The sequence below is a fragment of the Portunus trituberculatus genome, chromosome 45 (genome assembly GCF_017591435.1).
Source record: "Portunus trituberculatus isolate SZX2019 chromosome 45, ASM1759143v1, whole genome shotgun sequence".
Classification (NCBI taxonomy): Eukaryota; Metazoa; Arthropoda; class Malacostraca; order Decapoda; family Portunidae; genus Portunus; species Portunus trituberculatus.
The window spans coordinates 6,669,818-6,692,563 of NC_059299.1; the positions used below are offsets into that span (position 1 = coordinate 6,669,818).

At 39.6% G+C, this 22,746-nt stretch overlaps 2 protein-coding genes across 4 annotated transcripts in view; both read right to left on the reverse strand.

Moving 5' to 3' along the window:
* Window positions 1-972: 972 nt before the first annotated feature.
* On the reverse strand, window positions 973-10,773 carry LOC123519482. 2 transcript variants are annotated; one of them, XM_045280822.1, is made up of 6 exons: window positions 10,644-10,773; window positions 7,755-7,876; window positions 7,115-7,253; window positions 6,030-6,135; window positions 3,216-3,474; window positions 973-1,091 (listed from the first exon to the last, which is right to left on the reverse strand). In XM_045280822.1, the coding sequence occupies exons 4-6, from the start codon at window positions 6,079-6,081 to the stop codon at window positions 1,043-1,045; spliced, it is 360 nt and encodes a 119-aa protein (XP_045136757.1). In that variant the 5' UTR covers window positions 6,082-6,135; window positions 7,115-7,253; window positions 7,755-7,876; window positions 10,644-10,773; the 3' UTR covers window positions 973-1,042. The 2 variants fall into 2 exon arrangements, with proteins under 2 accessions (XP_045136757.1, XP_045136758.1); XM_045280823.1 differs by having other exon boundaries at window positions 10,640-10,735.
* An 8,159-nt stretch (window positions 10,774-18,932) lies between these two features.
* LOC123519523 overlaps window positions 18,933-22,746 on the reverse strand; it is a 225,821-nt gene continuing 222,007 nt past the window's right edge. For both annotated transcript variants that reach the window (XR_006679031.1, XM_045280883.1), the window contains one exon: window positions 18,933-19,375. Coding sequence is in view for 1 of the 2 variants with exons in the window: in XM_045280883.1 (XP_045136818.1) it covers window positions 19,089-19,375 (287 nt within the window). In the remaining variant the exon portion in view is untranslated. The remainder of the gene's footprint in view (window positions 19,376-22,746) is intronic.

Sequence of the window (22,746 nt, forward strand, 5' to 3'; positions counted from 1 at the left end):
CAGGCCACACTGGGCAAGGTTTGTTTGAATTTTGGGAAAACTGATCATACCCTTCTTGGCAGTTATCTATAATGGTAAATAAATGCATCAAAGAACATTATTCAGTCATCATTACAGATCATGCTATGGTACATACAACCAAGCTCCCACCATGTTTACAAGAGTTTTAAGATGGTGGTTGGCAATGCTACAACAGATTGAACCCTGTCTTGGCACTTATGATGAGTTACAAGGTTAGAGCCTGTCATAAAGAGACTTGTGTCTAAAATGCACCATTTTGTTTTGCTACGATCACATCATTAGCTATGACGGTTTGTAGAATATGGCCCCTGGAATCTCACACAGAACAGTAATAGCAAAACTTTAGAAAGCTGAGAAACTTACTATTTAATCAGTCTAAACATTCTCACCCAAAAAATGTATATAAACCTACTTACACAAAATTTTTTTCCCTAAATGAAAGATATTGACATCAAGGAATGACTGGCACACTTGCTCACAAAGCTGCACACGCACACACACACACACCTTGCAGTATTGATTGAAATTCCATCTGCAGGATGTGCAATGGACAATGGTTCATGTCTATACAATCTGGACTGATAAGATTAACACAACTAAATCATGCTGATAAAGACCTTTAAACAAATCTTCATAATGCAAGACTTTTATAAGTCACTTTTTATACATTACAAATCTCATAAACTGTTACTCCTTAACTAAATATACGCTTACATGCAGTGAAGTGATTTGATGCACAAAGGTCAACGCAATGTTAGGTCATGAAATCTGTAAGTATGAATGATGACATAATCCTTTGGTTAAACCTGTGTGCACTTCTTTCCACACACACACACACAAAAAAAAAAAAAAAAAAAAAAAATATATATATAATAATAATAAAATAAAAAAATAATTAAATAAAAAAAAAATAAAAATAAAAAAAATAAAAAAATAAATAAATAAAAAAAAACAATGATGCTGTGAATGTTGAAGCATCTTCCATCCTTGCCACTCTCAGTCTTACACTCTGCACATACATTTATGAAAGCAGTGTGCAGTGTGCAGTGTGCTGCTGGATCTCCAAAAGCCTGCAACCAAAAGAAAGGAGTCAACAAAAGTTCATGTTTAGCAATCATTTACCTTCATGTCATCTTATCAATCTTAAATTGTGAAAACTGCTCACTTGTAATCACATTTGTGGTACAAGAAGATATATAAAAAACTCGCCAAGGGCAACAAAAGTTTAAGAAAAAAGGCCCACTTGAATTGCAAGTTCACTAAAAGATTAGTACAGAATTAGCCAAAAGACGGACAAATGTCTTGAAATCTCCCTCTTAAAAGACATCAAGTCATAGAAAGATGGAAATACAGAAGCATGCAGGGAGTTCCAGAGTTTACCAGAGAAAGTCTGAATGATTGAGAATACTGGTTAACTCTTGTATTAGAGAGTTGGACAGAATAAGGATGAGAGAAAGAAGAAAGCTTTGTGCAGCAAGGCCACATAAGAAGGGGAGGCATGCAGCTTGCAAGATCAGTAGAGCAATTAGCAAGAAAATAGCAATAAGATAGAAAGAGATGCAACATTTCAGCAATGAGAAAGAGCCTGAAGACAGTCAGTCAGTGAGAGAGAGAGAGAGAGAGAGAGAGAGAGAGAGAGAGAGAGAGAGAGAGAGAGAGAGAGAGAGAGAGAGAGAGAGAGAGAGAGAGAGAGAGAGAGAGAGAGAGAGAGAGAGAGAGAGAGAGAGAGAGAGAGAGAGAGAGAGAGAGAGAGAGAGAGAGAGAGAGAGAGAGAGAGAGAGAGAGAGAGAGAGAGAGAATAATCACAGCTTATATTTTCCATTGATATTCTACTTTTGGTAATCTTTGTAATGTTTTGGTGTTAAATGGTAATAAAGAAGGATAAAATAAGAACAAATCTAGAATAAAAACAGCTGAAATTTAGAAGCAGTGGTAGCAAGAATAAGTATGGTCATGATAGGTACCTTGTGTGACCTTTTCTTTTACTAAACCATTAGTTTGTTGGTGTCTTATGTTGCTGGTTGTCCTGATTAAAGAAAATAACAAGGCAGATATTCATAGTACAATTACCTTATGGGGAGTTAGGTTAAGTTTGGTTACAAGATATTAGGCTAGCTTATCTTCTGTGGGACATGAATGATAGCTTAGTTTATCATTCATGGTTGGTCTGTCCTTTACTTATAATCTAAACTGGAAGCTTCACATCTCATTTCTTGCCAAAACAGCTTCTATGAAATTAGGCAATCTAAGGTGTCTTTGCCAGTCTTTCTCACATTCCTGAGTGCTAACTCTGTACAAGGGTCTTCTTATCTCTCTAATCTGCCCATGTATAAAGTATCCTTCACATGCATGGGATGATTCCACTCACACTTTTATTTGATTGGGTGGAATCAAAAGCTTTTCGTCTTATCAACTCCTCTCCTCTGACTGACTGTCTTCAGCCTCTTTCTCACTGCTGGAATGTTGCATCTCTTCCTATCTTGTGGTAAATATTGACGAGAGGTCCTTTGTTTGCCAAATATGGTAATTTGTCTCCTTAGATCTTCTGAGCAAATGCAAAACTTGGTCTATTTTGGTTCCCCTGACCAACTCAACCAAGACAAACTTAATCTAAGTTAACCTAACAATAAAACTAAACTAACCTAAGCTAATCTAACTTAAACTAAACTTAATATTATAATTCTGCTTTTGGTATGAAGTGTTCATTTAAAAAAAACATCAATAGGAGTCAGTAATAGCCCACCATGTGGGAAAAAAAAAAAAAAAATGCTAGTGTACTTACTAGACGTGAAGTAGACTGAGTGTACTGTACATAGTAGGTAGTAGATAGTGTGTGTACTGCCACAACATGCAGCGTGTCATGCACTGCTAACAAGGACAGATACTAAATATTTACCCACTTGACTTAATTTAAGAGTAAGGTTTCAAGACATTATCTTTTTTTTTTTTTTTTTAGGCGGGGAAGGCTAACCCTCTAGGACATATAAGGGAGCTGGCAACTAAGTGGATCTTTTTATTCACCTTATGTTGCCCTTGGCCAGTTTTTCCCTCACATAAACATGAGGAAACATAACCCACACAAAGTTACAAGATGTAAACATGCAAACACAGTTGGCGTGAACACAAACAGATTTTTTCCCAACTTCATGTGTTGTATCCGTCAGGACCTGTGAAGTATTTAGTCTCTCATTTACCTGTGTGGTGAGTCAGGGGGGTTGCTTGACAGCTGAGATGGTGAGTAAGGCAGAAAACATGACAGGGCTGAGTCAATAGAGTCAATGGACGGCAGTGCAGAGTCAGATGGAGCTGTCAGAGCCAGACGCTTTCTTCGTTTTCTTCTTCTAGTGCAGCATGGACTTGCTAAATCAAGATGTGGGATAAAATTGTCAGTTTTCCCAAGGGTAAAGCTTGAGTTGCAATCGAGTCCTCTCTTTATAGCAATGTCCACCAGCTCTGAAAGGGACACATGAGATCTATTAATACTACAGCGAGCAGCTGGATAAATATAATCTGCCCAACAAATACACAGGCTGAGACAGAGAAAAAATATAAAACAGCCATATTACAACTAGAATAAATACTTTTTGGATGGTGTCTGGCTCAATCATGATAAAGACAGGCTGGCTGAAAGATGTGTATTATAATAAACATTAATATGAGTCAAGGAGTGCCAGCTGTTATCATCAATTATACAAAATAGAACATGAGGAATGCAATACTTAAACATTCTATTTATTACGGAAATAGAAAACAATTTACACCTAAGAAAAAGGCAGGAAAACTTGATAGCAAGAAGTTTATTAGTTATTACTATTACTTGGCGTCTTATACCACTCAGCCTTCTCTCTCTCTTGTTCTTTGAATGATAGAACTTCAGAGAACTGAACTAGAGTGAGTCCGAAATACTGTCCAAATTTCCTTCATCTATTTCTAGATATTGAATAAGATGATATTCATCACATTTGAGTCGTTTCATATTTGCTTCATATGCCCAATTCTTTTTCCTCTTATTATTCAAAGCTAAAGATAACATTATTAACTCCTCTTTCTCCACCTCCTCCTCCTCCTCCACGTCAGGGGACCATAGAGCACTGTCATATCTCGCTGAACATGAATTTGCTGAACACGAATCTCGTGTATACACAAATCAGAAAAATATACCATATTTCGCCGAGCACGACTTTGACTCGCGATTGCACGATTTGGTCTCCATTTGAATCTCCCGCTGGTCCTGGTGGATGCACGCGACCTCCCCTCCCAAGCGTCTTGGGAGGGGAGGTGATAGTGAATTAGGGAGGGGAGTGATAGTGAATTACTAATGAAATACCGCAGTATTTCATTAGTAATTCACTATCACTCACTGCCACAGAGTCGAGGTTATCCTCATGGCATGAGCGTATATGAATACTAAGATATGATATCCATTATAGCAGGCAATAGAGGAGTGGAAACAAATGTAATATCGTGGTGAAAGACAACACGCCAAGCTAAAAAGGTCACAAGAAGAAGAAGAAGCGGCCAAGTTGCCGGAGTCTCAGTCGTCTGTGGCCGATCTCATCATCTCTGCTTTATATTTTGGTATTCCATGTAAGATTTCACTTTATGCATTACAAAACAATCCTTTCTTGGAGGCAAGGCTTGTAAAAAGCTAATAGAAAATATATATATATATATATATATATATATATATATATATATATATATATATATATATATATATATATATATATATATATATATATATATATATATATATATATATTGTTTTTTTACCCATGTGGTATGTTGGGGACCAGCCCAGAATGCATCCCCCCTATTTCCATTATTTCCTATGAGAAAATTATGTCCGCTTAACGAATTTCTGCTCTACGAACAGCTTTGACACCCCCTATCCTGTTCGTTAAGTGGAGTATTACTGTACTAGTACTCTAGTTAAATAAAATGTGTGTTTGGTACTTCATTTATGGTTTTTTTTTTGTCTTTTTGGTAAAAAAAGTGTTTTTTTGGGAGGATCTGGGAACTTAACCCCTATTTTCCCATAGGGCCTATTATTCTGCCAACACGAATCTCGCCGTGCATGACGAGCTCAGGAACGTAACTGTCGTGTTTGGCGAGGTATGACAGTATTGTCTTTCTTTACTGCAGAAGGAACTGTCAAGTCAGCTAGTCTCCATCACAGAGAATGTCTTGCCTAGCATCGCGCCAGATGTGAACATATCCATAGTAACCAAAGTCAGCCCAACTCTCGTGCGTCATGTGCCTCGATCGTCTCCTGGTGTGAAATGCCCTTAAAGTTATCAATCAATCAAGACACCTTGAACCTTTGAATTTTCAACTCGTGATAAGAGAGAACAAAATATATACACATACTTCTTTTTCATACTACAAAATGGTTATATACTCTCCAGTTGGATTTATGAACTATCATTATATTATCATTGTTATTAGTATTGTCACATCTTATATAATACTATAGGGCTGAAGATTACATCACCTCCAGTCAAAGAATGCATAATTATTGTACTCACACCCTGCTCATCTGAACCACACGAGTTATTAAAGATTGTCCTGACCACAACAGCAATAACAACAAAAGCAAATCTTCATCACATTTTCTTCCTCCTAACCCCTTCAGTAGCATGATACATTTCTTCATTCGTTCTACTTACTATTTAGTGATTTTATACAGCTTCAGAAACTTATGTGAGGATTAAAATGGTGAAGACTGTGGCCATTATTCCATTACTCTTCTGACCTCCATAGACCCTTCCTAATGTCAATAAAATGGGCTAATCATTCACAAATCCCAGTATTAAATACTGGTAATACTGATACCAACTTTCTTGTCGATGCCGCACATCCCTATTTTCCACCTCTCACACCAAACACCTCACCTGCACCACTCACTTCCAAGAACTGCCTGATTGCTTTCCTGATTTCTTCCTTCTCTTTTTACAACTACACCATTCACCTTCAGACTCCACACTAACACTGCCAGACATTCTCACCTCTTGACCTTGTACCATTCCCTGCCAAATTCAACTTCGTGGGCAGAAGCATCTTTCAACTTGCTTGTTTCTGGAGAATAAGTAGTCCATACACTCAATATAGTACCTGGAAACCAGTGGTCATAATGAGAATTACTACAGATACATGGCCTGCACAACAAAAAAACTGGGATGAAAAGGAAGGGTCTAAATATTAATGTTAAACAAGGTAAGAAAGGCAAAAGGCCCTGACAAAGGTTATGAGTGTTACTTCCATCACCTATCTTTTCATGTTAATGAGATGATAAAGCGAGGTGTACAGTGGAGGATGTGTTGAGAAGGCAGAGATCAAGCTCATAAGACTTGGTAGTAGGACCAGTGAGAGAAGGCTGAAAATCTAGAGTAGGGGTTTTTCACATTAGGAACCCTATGAGTTATAAGACCATCTACCTGAACACCCCCCCCAAGTAATCTGACATTAAACAGAATGTTAATTAAGTGAGTGACACTAACTCAATATGCAATGATACTGCAGAGGATATTAGATCAATCATCTTAGACTATCTATCCGGACCAACAGTAATCTGACATCAAACAATATCAATTTAGTGACTGACACTAACTAAATATGCAATGGTACTGCAAAAGATATTATTTGATCAGCCATCTAAGTAACCCCTGGGAATCTTATTGTGAACCCCTGGGGATTCATGCACTCCAAGTTGAGTGCCTCTGATCAGGAGATTATGTTAAAGATGTGAGGAGGATAAACATTTGGAATGAAATTACCTACAGCTATGAAAGAAACAGAAAAGCCATTGTCTCATGAGTAATCCTGCCTATTAAGGAAATAAAAGTATGTCAAACAAAATGATGATAATGAAAGCAGAACTGGGGATATATTGATTCAAGATTGATAAAACTAGAAGCAACCATGGGCAGATAAATTTTTCTCATTATGAGTAAGCAACATAAATATGTATTAACTATGTAAATACAATCTCCTTATCTAATAAATGGTTTTCAATTGCAAATACTAATTCTACTCCTTTAACACTGAGAACTATGAGCATAACAAAGCCTTGGTACAATGGAACCACACACACTTTTGGGGCCGAGGGATCTCCAAGCACACGGGTTTGAATCCTGGCCATGGTCCAAGTGAAGGTAGGGCTTCCTTGTTCAGGGTAACGGTTCCCTAATGGGTGGGTTTTCAGACAGGATGTCTCCTTAGCCTGTAAAGTCCTGTGAAAAGCCCAAATGGTATTAAAATTCAGTTACAAAGGTCAGATGATAATGAAACTAGTGAGATGGCATCCAAAGTGACTCAAATGAAACATATCTTTTCAAAACAACAGCGATAGGAGCAGTGACAAGGAAAATGAGCAACAACACCAAAACACCATCATCTTACTTAACTTGCTCTGTTCCAGGAAACTAAAATGATCAATTATTACTAGTTTGGAACCAAAAGTACTGACAATATAAAAAAAATTGGTGATGTAAGAAAATTATTATAGGATAACTAATAACCCAGTACTGTCTAATGACTGATAGCTTAAAAAAAAAGTGAAGCCACAGACATGAGTAGAAGAAAAGTTAAGGAAGACAATTCAGAACAAACATGAAGAAATGTCACTGGAATGAGAGAAATCTTCACCTAAAAACCTTACAAATACTAAAATTAATAATGCATAAAAAATCATACCACTGAAGAACTGCAAAAAAATAACACAAATGCTATACCTGGTCCATTCTTCAGGGAGGATGAAGCTTGAACATATCAACATGCATGTGTGTCAATGATGCCACACCAAAGGAGGGCAAGACAATCTTGCAAGACATTGTTGATAACGTCAACTGTGCATCTGAAAGAAAATCAATAAATAAAATTCAATCATCTATTTCATGAGTATTTTGCACTAAGGAAAGTAGAATGCTATGTAGGGAAAAAATATTGAAGATAGATAGGTACAACAAATTAAGAGTTATGTATGGACACAGTATTTAGGAAGCAATTCTATCTACAGTGATGTGGGATTTTGGCAAAGGGAGTAAAGTATTAGTGATATTGATAAAAAAAATTTAAAGCTAAGTGGAAAACTGTAAGCTTATTGATTCCTCAAAACCTTACATATGTTTTTATTAGAGTCTTTCACACTCAGCATATGTAATCATGGGAATATATACTGTGATGCACATACTTCCATTGCCAGAGATTTTTCTTTCCTTGTGACATAAATTCAAACTTCAAACCTTGATTAGAGTGGCTCCTCCTTCTAAAGTCATTGATTCTTAAAATTCTCAAGTTCCATGTCTGTACCTTTATGAATGATGAAAGAAGAACCCAACCTAATGAAGTTGCATCTGAGTCTGTTTCTGATATAGGAAAGAGCCAATACCAGAAACAGACTTTGATGCAGCTTCATTTTTAATACAAGAGGATGGCATGAAATCAAGTTGAGAACAATAGTGAAATGCAAAAAACTTGACATAGTGGCAGTGGCAGAGACAGGATGGCACAGAAAATCAGCCTGGCAGGGAGAAGGATGGACAGGAGTATGAAGGAGAATGGTTAGTGAAAAGGGAGGTGGGTTGGAATTTCGACAAGAGGAAAAACAAGATGTCAGATTGAAGAAATACATTGAAAGGTGGAAATGGAGATAATGTACCAGTTAATAGAAAATAAAGAATGTTGGTGGGTCACAGTTGTATACATAGGAGTAAAAGAAGCTGAAAATAGAGAAGGAAATATGAGAAAATATAAGGCTCTGATAGAAATAAAGAAAATGGTGCAAAATAATAAATGGATGATAATAAGCAATTTTGATGGTGATATAGGCATTAAAATGAAACAATACATGTAAATTACAAAATGCTCTAAGACTACTGTGAAGCCATGAACCTTACAATAAAGAACTGGGAAGCTGAACATCTGACAACATGGTGAGAAAATGGAGTTGAGTCAATGATTGACTATGTATTAGTAAGTGAAGCCGCTGACAAAGAAAGATGAGTTTCTGGTATCAGACCATGTAATGATCAGTGTGACAAGGAAAAATTATACACAAGACAAGAAACAAGGGAAAGAAAAGAAGTGGAAATTTTGGAGAAGGAGAAATAAACGCAAGTAAACAACAATGTGAAATGTGTGGTGAGGAAAAGGAAACTGTGGAGCATTTTTGTAATAGTGTGACAAATACAAAGACTGAAGAAAAGATCTGGACAGGCAAGAAGGAAGAATCATAAGTAGGGAAGAATGGGAGAAAATAAAGGAAAGGGAAGACAGGGAAATCAGAACAGTTTATGGACGAGTTGAGCATGAACCAAGTCGAGCACACTGGAGCTAGGTTGAGCGTCAAAACAATGGCATGATTTAGGAAATTTTCCCTAGACAAGACAGTGTTACATTGGGGATGAAAATTCCCTAGACAACATAATTGAGGCTGAGATTTTCATGAATCATAACGTTGTCTTGTGTCTTTGAATGCATGTAAGTAGTACATCAGATAAAACTGTATTATTGTAAAGTAGTACATCAAATAAAGCAGTATTCATCCTCTACAGAATAGTGAGAACTGGAATGGAATGGAGAAAAGAATGAATGGAAAATCAAATCTGAAGATTAAAGAAAAACCAAACTTGTTATGTTAAATGGTTTACCCATATCAAGCTTGTCTCACTGATTGTCAATCTAATGTATTCAAACATCTGGCTTGATATTAAAGGTAAGTTAACACAACAGTTGCTTGTAGCAAATAACATTAATTATGCATTCTATACTGTATGAAAAGGAAAGATGATTTGTTTGTGTGTGTGTGTGTTTGTTCTTTCATCAATCTGGGGAATTTTTCTTGGGGAAAAAGATTGATTGCGCTGATGCTTGAGTTGGTATGCTGCTCGACTTAGTGTGCACTTGACTTGTCGACGTACCATCAGAACAGTACTAGGACTGATAGGTGACACATGGTATTAAAAAAAAAAAAAAAAAAAAAAATTGAGTGCTGGTCAATAAGGGACCAACTTTACAGACAATGAAAAGAGCGAGACCTTGGAAGTGATTCCAAGTGTCACAGGTCCCAATAAGAAAAAAAGAGTAGATAACATGCTGCTGGGAGGCACCTGCTAAAGTGCTGTATGGTCAGTTAATAAGAATGTGGCTGTGATAAACTGACTATAACCTGCAAAAAAAATAGGAAACTTGTCAAAAAGCTCACCTTCAGTCCACAGACTAGATTAAACAAGGCTATATCGTATACAGTAATCTTGCAAGTTTCAAGGCAGCGGCATGAGCCTGCTTAAAGGCACAAGTGCAGTTGTCACCAAGCAAGATGGTTTTACAAGCTATCTAAAATGAATGCTGAAAACAATACCTGCCACAGAGGATGCAGATAAAAACATAAGAGCTCAAAGTACTGCCAGCTGAGTAGGATTTCAGTCCAAGCAGCTGGTGGCCACAGGGTTAAGACAAAAACATTGGGGCCTAAACTACTACAAGCCGAACAAGATTGTGAATGGGGGTGACCTAACCTAACAACATATTATAAGTCAGTGCCTGTGGAAATTAGCAGGCTAAGATTATTCCCTTGATATATAGACCACATCATCTCTGTTAATGAACGTGCACGTACCTACCGCTGTATCAGTAAAAGGATGCAAACACGTGCCAGAGCAGTGAATTGTTGTGGTTGTCTAGCGAGTAGCGATCAGCTGAGCCTACCAGCAGCCAATCTGCCACCTGTTTTGTACCGCGCAAACGCTCACCAGGTACTGCATTTTTCATTACCGTGCCGTCCTATTTCATTTTCATGCAATCATGTAGTGCGGAATAGAAACAAGGGAATTTTCATCAAGAATATCAGTATGAAGTCAGGTAGATTAATTATTGTATTGGCTTAATCTCTTCAGAACCATGACGCGTTTCATATTCATTCTGGTTATTATTTCGCGAGTTGTACAGCTTAAAAACTTATGTGGGGATTGAAATACTGACGACTCTGGCCTTTAACCTTTAGACCTCCATAAACACTTCATAATGTAAATACAATCGTTTAATCACACCCAAAACTCAAGGTAAAAAAGTATCCCAGTACTGAAGAGGTTAACAATAAGGCTCCAACATAGGGATACACGCCACCACACCATCGTATACTGTGTACTCCTCACAGTTAATCAACACCTGTTTCTACAAATATTGCTACAAGCAAAGGTGCAATTTGTTCTAGGAAGAAAATGTTCTTTTCACTGGCATCTTGCCACCAGTTGTCCAATACCGGCATCTTGACGCCAATATTGGCGCCTTTTTTTTATTATTTTTTTTATTATTTTTTTTTACGGTAGATGTGACATTTTTTGTATAAAAGAAAGTACTGAGCCTGAGCCAACACGAGTCAGTCACTCGGGAAGTAGTCAGTACCAAGTCAGTATTAGTCAGTAAATGACTAGTAAGCAGTGTGCAAGTAAGGAGTAACAGTGAGTTAAAGAGACCATGCTGTAAGAACAGTGAGTTATTGTTGTAATGAATTTATTACACAGAGAAGCGTCAAACCATCAGAGGAAATTACAAAATATTACTAAAGACAAGAGTTAATGAATTACATACAAAATAAACGCAATAGAGTTAGTGATGTAAGGGTACAAAACTTACGTCAAAAGACATAACCGTCAAATAGGATACATACAGGAAGATGTCATTGTTTACAGTGGATTAAACACCACCAAAGCGTGGATAGCGAACAAGTATGGTGTCTAAATGATCACCAGAGAATAAAAGAGACATATTTGTTCTATTGTTTCTTCCCTAGACAACATATCACTAACAATGGGACACTGTAGGCAATAATGTTGTAAGGTGTTTGAGAAAGGTGCATTACAGAGTTGACAAGTGGTGAAGTGCTGCTCTTCCTCCAGCCGTGCAACTTGCCACACCGGCCTGTAGCCCAGCCTGATGCGTGCCGATACCACGTTGTGTCTACGAACCATGAGGCCCGTACGACGATACTTGAAGGAGTGCGCCCTCATGGTGTCATAATGTTGGATAGACTCGCTGATCACTCTCTGAGCGTCCATCGCCTGCTTCACAGCCAACATAGCAGCCGACCTGAGGCTCCGCCGATAGCAGTGCAGGGAAGGTGGCGGCTGATCGACGCGCGGCTCCTGCCCACAAGCTGCCTTCGCCAGGCTGTCCACAGCATCATTATGGGAGAGACCAATATGAGAGGGGATCCAGACAAACTTAATAACTAAGGAATAATCTTGTGCTGTGGCCAATAAGGATAGGATTCGTCTGGCAGAGGTAAACGAGGGACGCAAGGAGGTAATAGCCTGAAGGGCTGATTGCGAGTCACAGATAACAACACCATTAACTCTTCTCTGACAAAGAAGCTCCACAGCGTCGAGTACTCCCTGCAACTCACAATACGTTGAACTAGAGCCGTCAGGGAGTCTACGGCCAGTCCATCCTCCTACCGGGGGATCCAAGTCCGGGGAGAAGGCTGCACTACCGGCCCGTCCGTCAGATTGCAGGGAACCATCGGTGAACAGTGAGTTAGTGAGAAGAGTGGTAAAAATTAAGAGCAGAGACAGCGTTGGACACGCTGCTGTTGTGCTGTATTCCCTTAATCCTGTATTTATATATATATATATATATATATATATATATATATATATATATATATATATATATATATATATACATATATTCTTAGTAATAGTAATGATAAAACTTATAAGTATGTATAAAGTAGATAAGGTGAACCATGGTTGTTCCTTACTGATGGGAACAACCATCAAGCAAGCATATATCCAATGTGTCTGCCTGTCTCTTTCCTTCCATGTAAAAAAGACAAAGAATTGTCCCTATATGATTGCTTTTATTCAACTGACGACATAACAAGACCTGTGGAAGATTAGTTATTCACTTCTGAACACAGTTAACTTCAAAGAGCGAGCGGTTATGTAATATTTATTGGGTGTCAGAACAGGACTATATTAAGTTTGTTCCCCATTCAATTTTGCGATATGCGACAATTAACAGCATTAGAAGTGATATCTGGAGTGTCAACATTTACAAGATGTGTCAGAGGGTGTGGTGAAGGTTTGGTAGATATGTGGTGTACGTGTTTGTGTGTGTATGTGATCTGTCACCTCCACCATCACCTACTACTATTATTAGTAAGTAATATCACTACCACTACTACCACTACTATTACTACTGTCACTACTACTACTACTGCTGCTGCTACTGCTGCTGCTGCTGCTGTTGCTCCCGCCGCAGCTGCTGCTGCTGCTGCTGTTCTCCGCATAATACGCTGCGTGACTCACTGCGATGCGCATAACGAAAAAGAGGTTAGAAATACTAGTCACCCCACGCACTGACAGCTGTGGTGAAAGGAATAAAAAGCTAGGGAAAGGAGTTATATCTAGTGTTTTTGGACTTAGAAAAGGAGTATGATAAGGTAGACAGGAAGAAATTGTTGACATTACTAACACACACAGGAATGGACAGGAAGATAGTGCAGGTGATGAGCAAGTTGTACGAGGAGAATGAAGTCAAGTTCACAATAGGAGATATTAGTACAGGCTGGATGAGGTATAACAATGCAGTACGTCAGGGATGTGTGATCTCTCAACCCCTACTCATTACTTACATAGAGGAGTTGATAGCGAGGATTAGAATATCAGGGAGGGGCCGGGGGGCGGATAGGAAACTGGGCTACCTAGCCCATGCTGACGACAGTGTGCTAATGGCGGAGAGTAATGAGGAAATGGAGGAGTTATTACAGGTATAGTTATGTAGCATTAATGGAAGAGTGGGATGACAGGTAGGCTATAGTGCTAGAAAATGTAAGGCGATAGAGCGCCATGTGGAGGGACAGTGGGTACTAGGGAATGATGTGAGCAAAAAAAGGAACAGGAGAAGAAAAACGGATGAGAATAAATGAAGAGAAGGCTAGGAAAATGACAAGAATGATAATGAACCCAGGGAGCATGTCAGTTTACATATATAAAGTAGCCAGAGGGTTGTGGAAGGGGATAGCAGTTCTATGTTGCTTGTATAGGTCTGAAAATTAATGACCTATTGTCGGAAGGGAGATGTAGATAAATTAGGGAAAACAAAAAAATAGTTGGGAGATGGGGTCTAGGGATCCCTCGCACTACTCCTTTAAAAACTATAATGTGGTTCATATAAGTCAAACCACCAGTTCTTTCTTAGTTTTCCACTAGTGATGAAAAAGAAAGTGTCAATCTCCCATTATTTAACACAGGAGAGGCTAATGTTTTGAGTGTAAGTTGCGATCGTAAGCTCCATGCACAGCCTCATAAGCTCCGCCCACTGGCTTAACTTTTTTAATACTTTTTAATTGGCGCGTGCCGTCTTCTTCAATCTAACCTTCTTGTTCTGGTTAGATTGATGCATGATGTATGGCTGACAAGTGGCCACTACGCGGGATAATAAAAAAATGTCAGGCTCAGGTATTTTTGTACCTATATTACACCAATAACCTGTAATAAGTGTAGTCTTGATGTAACACAAAAGTGCACTTATATAAGAATGATCAGTGCGTCCAAGCTGGTCGCACTGATCAGATAATTTAAAAGTCCAGTATAAAAAACCATCGTGGAATATTGATGTCTCGTGTCAATCCAGAAGGCGAGTCCCATTGTTCGTGTAGCCTCGTCCCTCGTGACTTCGTGTCCTCTCAGCTTTCAAAATTCCTGAATCTCCGAGTGGGTCTGACGTGAGAGGGAAACCAACGAGTGGTGGTAATTGCCAGCTAATGAACCCCGAGCTAATTTCGGAATCAAGTGGGTAAAATTATCAGCAAATATAAACGGTGAATATGAAATAGGCAATTTTTTCTTTGTCTTTTCGCAAATAGCCATAATATGTGAAAAATGATGAAAAACGTCCATTTCTAGTAAAGAAGGAAGAAAATAGTGAATGACAGCTAAATATGGAAGAAGGAAAATAAAATATATAAGTAACTGACTCTGAAACTGCAGCTTTCTAACCAACCATTAATGTAGCCAAGCAACAACAACACTGAAATGCCTTAAAAATATAAAAATAAAGAATCCAAAGAAGATTATGAACAGAACCCTGACTTTAATACCATTCTGAGTCCTCTTCGCGAGCTCAGTTTTGTTGTGCAGCATGAGTTAAAAAAATAATAGAAAAAGAAAAAAGAAAAGAAAAATGTCCATCCTGAAATAAAAGAGTAAGAAAAAAAGTCAAGTGAAAGGATATTATGAACAGAATATTGATGTTAGTACTATTTTGAATCCCTTTCGTTTTTTTTTTTAAATGAAGAAAAAATATTCTGAAACACCTCTAAATCAAATCTCCGCTTTACTAAAAAGTTTTATTTGAAGTGACATTAGTTTCTGAGGGGCTAAGGGTTCTAGTGACAAATTAACAAGATTTCTACATTATTATCAAAAACACTCTTGAAAAGCCGGCCAACAATCTGTATGGCTTTTGAAAATAGTCGCGGTAAGAGAGCAAAGCGTTTCTGAATACAGGCCATCACAAAAGACAATATGTATCAACAGGGTTTCCCATCAAGAAATCTGGATGCGGGGAGCTGAGTCAACAGAAGGCGAGGGTGCCGCGGGGAGGGAAGGCGCTTGGGTCAACATCACCCTAGATATTACACTCTCGGACGCAGCATCAGTAAACAGCATCAGGGGTCACAAAACAACAGTGGCAGACAAGTAATTTCGATGATTTTTCATCCTATTTGCTGCTCCAGGGAACGCAAAGGTAGATAATAATAACGACAGTGACAAAAGACAGGAAGAACGAAAATGTGAAATGCTAAGAGTCAAAATAAACAAATAAAGAAGAAAAACGTACAGTGCACAAAATAAAACACGAACTAAAGGATAAACATTAGTTATTAAGTCTACGGAAAAAAAGCACACACACACACACACACACACACACACACACACACACACACACACACACACACACACACACACACGAAAAACAGTGTTGTGCAAGTGGCGAGAAGAGAACAGAAAGCCGCAGATCGCGTGGATTAAGCCCGTAATTTACACCAAAACTCCTCGCCAGCCTCTCCATCTTGTGCCGGAGGGGCGTCAGGGCTCCTTTCTTATAATTTAGTGTCCATATGTCATCCGAGGGCGGCGGGAAAGACTGACCAACGATTACAATTTGAGACCCGAAGAAATATGAGAAAGATAACAGGAGCAGGGAAGGTGTGTATTCGATTTAGACACTTAGGGAGCGAAGATAAGGCGCCTCGATCCTCTTAGGGAAGGCAGTGAGTTTGGATCCACACTCTTAGGAAACGAAAAAGAGTTCTGATCCAGAGTCTAAAGCTAAAATAGGAGGGTTTGATCTTGACTGTTAGGAAAGAAAAAGGCTTTCATCTGAACTCTTAGGGAAGGGAGAAGTGTTCGAGTTTCTTCATTTGAGCCATAGTCATTGGTCAAGGAATTTGATTTGATTTGATTTGATAAGTTTATTGTTGAAAAAAAAAGTACAACAAAGGAGATGCGAGGAGTCAAGGAATGAGGTTCATCCAGAGTCAAGAAAAGAAAAGAAAAAAGAAAAGAAAAAAAGGAAAGGAAAGGAAAGAAGGAGACGAAGAAGAAAAAGATGTGGTTTGATTGAGACTCTTAGTAAAGGAAGGAGGAAAAAAAAAAAGAAAAGAAAACGTGGACTTCGACTGTTAGAAAAGGAAATATACAATCTGATCCAATTTTAGTCGATGTAGATTTCTGAAAAAGAGAAAAGTGTTCGGTACTGAAAAAAAATATAACAATAAATGAATAAACAAATAAATAGATAAATATATAAATAAAATAAACAAAAAAAAAAAAAAAAAAAAAAGGAATCAGAAACATCGGGGAGTAAATTCTTTCCACCACTGACACTTGAGAACCATTCCAACCCAAACTCACGTGGAGAAGTGTCCTCGGGATTACAAATAGCGAACAACTTGGTCAGTGTTTGTGTTTACCGAGCAGAGTTTGGCTTCAGTTCTCGGATAAGGTAAGGGGTGAGGGGAGGAATGAGAAAGAATGGAGACAGGAATGAAAAGAGCAAATTCAAGGAAATCTAAAACATCTTGATATAAAAATAAGATGAATTAAACGAAAAGAAAAGGTGGCGAAGAGAAAAAGAGGAGAAAAAAGAGGTAAGAAGCGAGGGAAGGAATGAGAAAGACTGGAGACGAAACTAAAATATCTTGATAGAAAAATAAGATGAACTAAACGAAGAGAGAAGGTGGAGAAGAGAGACGAGAGAAAGATAGAGAGAAAAAATGAGGTAAGGAGTGAGGGAATGAATGAATAAGAGTGGACACACGAATGAAAAGAGCAAATTTAAGAAAACGAAAACATCTTGATATAAAAAATGAGATAGAATAAACGGAGAGAGGAGGAGGAGGAGGAGGACGAGAGAAAAGAGAAGAAAAAAGAAGCAAAGGATGAGGGAAGGGATTGAGAGAGCGCAAGGAGACAAGAATAGAAAAAAATCCAAGGAAAACTACATTTTTTCGATACAGAAAAAAAAAGGAGAGAGAGAGAGAAGATGGAATAGACACAAGAGTAAAGAAGGGGTAAGAATTAATAAGGATAATTCCAACATTTTGAGTTAATTAAACAAAGAAAGCAGACGAAGAAAAGAGAAGAGGAAGGGTAAAGAATAAAGGCAAGAGAAAGAAAATGGAGACAAGAGGAGTGAATAAAGGAAGGGGTAACGCTAACATCTTGAAATAAGGAATAACGCGAGAGAGAGAGAGAGAGAGAGAGAGAGAGAGAGAGAGAGAGAGAGAGAGAGAGAGAGAGAGAGCAGCGGGGCGAGGTATAGGGGTGGAAGAAAGGAAAGGATAAGTAAGGGAGGGACTGGAGTGAGGGGAGAGGGTGGGGGGTAGGTGGGGCTATTGACTTCCTAACGTTGCCTCCCACAGTTATGTATGAGGCACTTGCACCCGGGTCGCCTTTTCGAGTGTATAATTCCTCAAAGTCATCTGAAGCGTCTACCAATAGCGGGGGATATTTAAGGTTAAGTGCAGCAGGGTAGCGAGGCACCATCACTCACTCTCTCTCCCCCCGGTCACTCCTCGCCAGACCCGCCTCACACGTACCTCACATCCCGATGCCGTCTTCGCGGTGAGCTACTCTTGTCATCAGTCTTCGTTGCTTTAATGTCACGTCCCTCCCATAGTCACCCAGTCTCTCCCTCCTCTTCCTTCTACCTATGCGTCCCTGCCATCTCTTCCAGCTTTTTTCCTTGTCTCCTATTTAGTCGCGTCCTCTAGTCTTTGTCTCCTTTCCATATCCCTCCTCGCTTTCTCCTCTTCTTACGCCCCATTTCGTTTTCTAGTACACTCTCTTCCTAGTAATCCTCACCTACTTCAACCCCTTTATCATCTATATCTATCCTTAGTGTCTTCCTCTCCTGCATCACTTTCTAGTCTCCTCCTCTCCTACTCCCCATGGTGCCCTTCACAAGACCTTTAGTCCCCCAGCTCGCCCACAGGCAGTCCGGGATGTGACAACCCGAACGTTAGCACAGCGATCTATCTCCCTCACAGCGACATATTGACAGTCTATCACAGACGCTCACTCCTCGCTTCTCGCCGTGCATACATCTCTGGAGGCGTTTGATATCTCGGTGGTGGGAGCAGCATGACGTGTTTATGGGATTACTCAGGGTGTAGATAGTAAGACAGAAAGGTGGAGAACAGCTTCACTTCTATATGTAACTTGGTAATTTGCAGTGTCTGTTTTGAGGGACAACGGGTGCAGGAATGAAGGCTGAATGTTTGTGAGGTCACTCTAGTAATGAAAAAATAAGGTCAAGAAGTTTTATTTATTTTTTTACATCAAACGTATCTTATGAATTCTTGCTTCGGAGAAAACGAAAGCGAAAAATGTGTCGAGGGTCTGCATCAAGGAGAACGAAAAATACAGGAAAAATGATAAAGTGTTTATGAAGTTATCTAAGAAACAATTAATAAATGAAAAGACAGGGACGTATATAAGAACGTCTGTTTTGAGGAGAACTGGAACAAAAAGCGCAGGAAATGAGACAAACAAGATTTATGGAGTTATTAAATGTTTAAACAGCAAAACAGAAGTTCTTGACGGTAGCTTTGATCCTGTTTTGACATCCACACGTATCAGTTTGTCGGTGGGATTGGAGGCAGGGGCGGGACATGTCTGAGGGCGGCGAGTGGTGGTCAAAGGGACGGTATTCAGGATCAGACTTAAGAAGCTTAGTCGGTTTACCTGGAGATCGTTCTTGTGTAGACTATTGACGGTACATCCGCGCTCCCTCCTCACGCCCTCCTCCCCCAACACACGTCCAAGCATTAGAACCCTCCAGTCTGCAGGAACGATGAAGTCGAGGTTTTATGTGACAAGGAGCAGAGGAGGAAAAAAAATAAATAAGCACACACCGACACTTCATCGCCGCCTCTTGATGTGTTGCACGAGAAATCCCGGGAGTGGAAGAGGTAAACAACGAGTACTCCGAGACAGCAGAGGAAGGAACGAAACAACAACAGTAACACAAACAACGCAACAACAAACAAAAGTCGCAATGAGAGGCCGGCAGTCTGATGAGTCTAATAAAACCTAAGAGTTAATTTTCTTGCGGTGTCTCTTGCGTGTACCTTGAAAAAAAAAAAAAAATAAAGTGAGACTAGATAAACCTCTAAATATACGGAGAGATAAGGAAAATATGAGGAAAAAAGACTTGTTTCTTTTTCCTTTAATTTTGTCATGCACGAAGAGAAAGTACTGAGGCGAAGTGACGGAGAAGAAAGGCTAAAAAAGATAAAGGCAATGGCAAAACAACAGAGATAAGAGTAATTTCGGGAAAAAGAGACACGTTTTCTTCGCTCAGATAAGAGAAAGTTACGGAGAGTCAAGAAGAAAGAAAGCAACGCAGGAAAGTAAACCGAGAAAGTTAGGAAGAAATAAAACAGGATACACGGAGCTAATGAGAGAAAGTACACAAAGTCAAGCAGAAAGAAAATGGGAAGTAGGAGAGACGAGGACAGCAGGGAAGTGAAGCAGGAAGAGCGGGAAAAGAAATAAAGGGAAGGAACAAGAGGTTTCTTCACTGGGACAAATAAGTGACGAGAGAGAGAGAGAGAGAGAGAGAGAGAGAGAGAGAGAGAGAGAGAGAGAGAGAGAGAGAGAGAGAGAGATTGGAGGTGGTAAGTAAGAAAAATAACTTGAATAAAGCAAGGGAATGAAGAGTAGTAGTAGTAGTAGTAGTAGTAGTAGTAGTAGTAGTGGTAGTAGTAATCATTTCTTATCTGACAGAGGTAATTTTACTTTAGTCTCACTTAATAACACTGAATCACAGCGTTTTCTATAATTGTTACTGATTTCACTATTGTAATGACAACAATAATAGCATCTCTCTCTCTCTCTCTCTCTCTCTCTGTGTGTGTGTGTGTGTGTGTGTGTGTGTGTGTGTGTGTGTGTGTGTAGCCATTGCTCCACTACTCCATTCTGTGAGATCAGTCATCAGCACCTCACGTTCCCAGAAACTCAATTAGCTAAAGCAGAAAAAAACCTTGCCTTTCAGTTTGATAAGTTCCACGTTCATGAAAACCTCGTTTAAGTACAAAAATTTTTATCTGGTCAGCACACACGTGTACATTTTTCTACTCGAGCCAAAGAGACAAAGACAGCACAAGGCGATGAGAGCGAAAAAAGGAGGACACATGAATAGGAAAGAAGTTTTATAGGAGGAAAAATAATGGGAGGTTAAAAGTTAATGCACCCTCGAATGCTCCTGAAAGTGGCGCGTCTTTTCAAAATATGGAAGCCAGTGACAAGCGAACGTTCCGTCTCTCTGCTCCCTTTCATATCCACCTGGCACAGTTTTTTTTTCTTTTCTTTTCTTACTCCGAGGGGGGAAAGGAAAAAGCGTAGGGCGAGGGAAAATAAGACTTCAGCTCTATAATCCTAATGGTGCTTTGTCTTGCCTTCGTTATTAATGCAGGCTGCGCGTTGGTGAAGGAAAAGAAATCAGAAGGCGTGTGGCGTTTGCCGGGAGAAAAGAGACTGAGAGAGAGAAAAAAAAAAAAATAACCTAAAAGAAAATGTATATGATAAAAACAAATTAGAAAAAAACAAGTACACTATGACGTCCACATATCTTCATCACCCGCTATGGTACTAAAAAAAAAAAAAAGGAAATAAATAGCTCCCCCACTTTTTCCCCTCTCTCTCCGCCCCACTCGCTCTTTCTCACTTTTTTTTATTTTTATTAGAGTGAATCGGACAATGGTGGATTTATGACCGCCATCATCACCTTCATTGGGGACAGAAATATAACAAAAAAAGGTCGTTTATATGGCAGTACCTTTTTGTTCGCCAGTCGATCCATCAGTCAGTCAATCAGCCAGTCACTCATTTCATTCTCGTCAGTTCATCTTTCTGCTTATCTGTCTGTTTGTTTACTTATCTATCAGTCTGTACGTTTACCTGTCTATATATCTATCTACGAGTACCTATTCATCAACCTGTATATCTATCAATATATGTATCCATTATGTCTGTCTATCTACACATCTATCTATCTGTTTGCCTGTTGATCTCCCACTCTCATACCCTTGGCCCACCCTCTAACCCTTCCTCCTCCTCCCCTTACCCTTCTCTGCTTGCCAAACTTTCAGACTCAACTGGCGACATCAAACTTTTCCCTCATGGCGTCTCGAACCCTCCTGAGCCATGATCCTCAAGTTTTAATGGCAGGCGGCCGTTTAGGTGGCGGAGGGGGCTGTTTCCCGAGACCCCGAGCTATTGCCCCCTTCCACGATGCTGGGAAAGGTGAGGGAGAGGAGAGAGCAGGTCCATTATGAGTGTGCGAGGGTGCTGAGATGGAAGGCCGAAGGTGGAGGACAGGGAAAGATGGAATACAGGATGGGAAACAGAAAGAGGCATGAGGATGATGGAGATGATGGTAGGGAATGACGAGAAGCAAAGGGAGGAACAGGAGGAAGAGGGAAAGAAGTACAAAGACGAAGAAGGGGACGAGGACGAGAGAAAAACAACGAAGGTAACAAAAAGATGAGAATAAGGTCAAAGACGAAAAGGAGGCTGAGGAACACGAGAAGAACGACGACTGTAAAAAAAGAAAAGGACAAAAACAACGACAAGGGCAAGAACAAAGAAGGAAAAGGAAGGAAAAAAAGAGAAAAGTGTATCTTAACTAAACACCAAATTAAACTCTGACGACCTGAACTGATGACTTGATGACCTGCTGATAGCGCTGTGACCTTGACCTCCTTGCGATCCAACGTGACCACTCGAAAAGACCCCAATGCTTCCGCCGCCGCACGTAACGAGGGCGGCACGCGAGGCAATCAGGTGATGCCTCGCTGGGATCATCGCCTCCTGAACCTCGGCGGGAGGAAACTCGAAGGAAAAGAACTCAGGGAGAAAGGTAGGAAGATGAGTCCAGTGGTGGTGATGGTGGTGGTAACAGGTACAGGAGGAGGAAAAGGAGGAAGAAGAAGAAGAAGAAGAAGAAGAAGAAGAAGAAGAGAAGGAGGAGGAGGAGGAGAAGAAGGAGGAGAAGGAGAAGAAGGAGGAGGAGGAGGAGGAGGAGGAGGAGGAGGAGGAGGAGGAGGAGGAGGAGAAGGAGGAGGAAGAGAAGGAGGACGAGGAATAGTAAATAGTTAATAGCAGTGGTGGCAGAATCTCTCTCTCTCTCTCTCTCTCTCTCTCATGGATC